Source organism: Limulus polyphemus, unplaced genomic scaffold (assembly GCF_000517525.1).
Source record: "Limulus polyphemus unplaced genomic scaffold, Limulus_polyphemus-2.1.2 Scaffold7146, whole genome shotgun sequence".
Lineage (NCBI taxonomy): Eukaryota > Metazoa > Arthropoda > Merostomata > Xiphosura > Limulidae > Limulus > Limulus polyphemus.
The window spans coordinates 24,620-27,306 of record NW_013672756.1 but is presented as its reverse complement, the minus strand read 5'-3'; the positions used below and the strand labels follow the sequence as shown (position 1 = coordinate 27,306).

General features: G+C 30.0%; 1 protein-coding gene across 1 annotated transcript in view; it reads right to left on the bottom strand.

Annotated features, from left to right (window-relative positions):
• The window catches only part of LOC106474384 (dynamin-1-like), a 35,482-nt gene that overhangs the window by 13,724 nt on the left and 19,071 nt on the right, over nucleotides 1-2,687 (bottom strand). The window contains exon 13 of the mRNA XM_022402690.1: nucleotides 1,065-1,136. Coding sequence (XP_022258398.1) covers nucleotides 1,065-1,136 — 72 coding nt within the window. The remainder of the gene's footprint in view (nucleotides 1-1,064; nucleotides 1,137-2,687) is intronic.

Below are 2,687 nucleotides of genomic sequence, written 5' to 3'. Positions count from 1 at the left end.
TGTAGTTTACATGTGTTTTTTTTTATCATAAAAGTATCTGTAGTTTACATGTGTTTTTTTTTATCATAAAAGTATCTGTAGTTTACATGCGTTTTTTTTATCATAAAAGTATCTGTAGTTTACATGTGTTTTTTTATCATAAAGTATCTGTAGTTTACATGGTTTTCTAATGCTTAGTTTTCAACGTGTAAACCATAACTTTTAAAATAAAATGTACTGTTTATAACAGCAAGTTGTTTTATAAAACTTTGCCTATATTTTAATAATAAAAGAAATCAACAAACTTTTGGATTTATTAAATTAAGCTTTTCAAGCTGAGACTGATTCAAAAACAAACTTAAGTTGTTTTAACTTCATAAAACTAGTTTTCATTCTGTCTCAAACGTAGCAGACGATGGAAAATTAGAGATTACAAGGATGTTAGAGATCCCTTATAATTGTTTGTTTGTTTTGGATATTTGCACAAAGCTACAAAGAGGGCCAACTGTGCTAGCAGTCTAATTTTGAATTAACAGACTAGAGAGAAGATAGCTAGTTAACAGCACTTATCACCATCAACCGTTGGGCTACTCTAATTGAATACTAGAACTTGACTCTCAATCTTATTATACACCCAAAGTGAAAAGCACGAATTTGTAGCAATGGGATGGGAACCATGGACCTTCTGAATCAAAGTCTGGCACACTAATCACTATGTAACATCTAACGGAAAAAGTAATCAACATAAGAATAGTATGTAACCCACGTACCTGATTTCCACAGAGCCAGATTCGGAAAAAAATAAAGAATATACAGATGGTTTGTAACTTACCTGATTTCCAAACATCAAGATTAGGAAAATATAAGGATGGTATCAAATTTGATGATGAGGAACTAACTTTTTAGAAAATAAAGTTTGGAGATGGCTTGAATGGATAACGAAATAGACAATATTATTACAATAACTACAAACTTTATTACCTCATGATAACATCATCTTGTCGAAACATTGTACATAAAGTTTTTCGTTAACCCTCACTCAAGCCGCCTCCAAACTTTAACAGGATGGTACATAACCGATATACCTGATTTCCAATGGTTCGTTTACCAGCTGTGTTTTCTGCCTTTTGTTGAGCACTAAAGGAAGGGAATTGGTTTTTTTACATATCACAAAGAATATTTAAGTACAGTCCAAATATACACAATAAAAGAAAAATTGTCATGAAATACTATTTGAAATCATAGATCCGATCTAAAGTTCAGACCCAACGATATAAAATTAAAACTTAATTTAGAACCTTTTTATAACTTAAAAAATAATACAGAAACAGCTTCAATATTTCATTTGTCACAAGTATCAAGTATTAAGATAAAAATGTCTATAAAAGCAACACTAAAATTTAAGAAATGTTAAACAGCAAGATATTTTGTGTACGCATCCAATTCTTTTATTATAAATAAAACAATACGATGCTAACAGACCTGTACAGCATGAATTTTTTAGAACAGTGTAAGTACATCTGTGATCAAAACAGGACAGTTATATTTATTACGTCTATATTAGTTTTACTTTTACATAAACGTTTCACATTATTGTTTCTTTACTTACGAAATTTGAGAATTCAAAAAATGTTGAATCACCTAATTTTATCATGAATATCACTTTACTCTCAATTTGTTAATTAGAAAAAAAAAATTAGACAAAATCAATTTTTTTTTTATTTACACTTTCATAAATTAGATAATTCTTAATTTCTTGTTATTTAGCAGAAAATAAAACACTCAATATTTAAGTTTTTTTATTTCCAGTAAATGTTTACAAATAAATTACATCAGTAATGGTATCTATACACAACTGTATTAGCTATTTTTTTGATTTGAAATTTAATCTGAACATTTCAATGGTTCATGCATTAGTTTTCTTTAGTTCATGAAAAGTAGAGAGATAAAAACACATTACATTTTAAAAAAATAACTACAGGAAAGAGGTTTTAATGAGTTAGCAGTATCAGCTTTTAAGCCAATTTCTACTGTACTAGTAATTTTGAAAAATGCTCTTTAAGCAGGAGCTATAAACGTTCTAGTGCCGTCAAAACGAACGTGCCTGAAACAACTGACGACCAAATCTCACATATGCTAGCCAAGGCTTTTCAAAATCTAGAAGATATAGACAGAGATCTCAAAAGCTGTCTACAGCAACGTTAAATCTATACTACAATAGATTAAACATTTACATCTATGCAAGGGGAGCAGGAAGAAGCATAAGCAAATTACTGTAGATAACCATCTTATATTCACGTAACAAAAAGCTATTGGTTCACAAATGCAGAACAGAACCAGGGAAAAACTACTGACTCACCCTCCCATGTAAACGTCTCCCCTGGAAGAAACAGACAAATGTAAACATCCAGCTGATACTAATCTTCAACACTCTTACAATCAAAACTTATTAATGCACAGGTCAAAACAACTTGAAGTTTAAAAAAAAGAAAGACATAACAAATTATACCCATCAAAAACTGACAGAAAAAAGCTACTTCCTTTCTGCCGAGTTAAAGAAAAGAATATAAAAAAACTTAAGTTTCTTTAACACTCAAATGAGTACATTCTATCTATATAGATCAGGTCTTGACAAATCCTTGGCACCAGGCCACAATGGTGACTAATAATTATCATGACAACTACTGTTTTCTCCCATTTCATTCGTG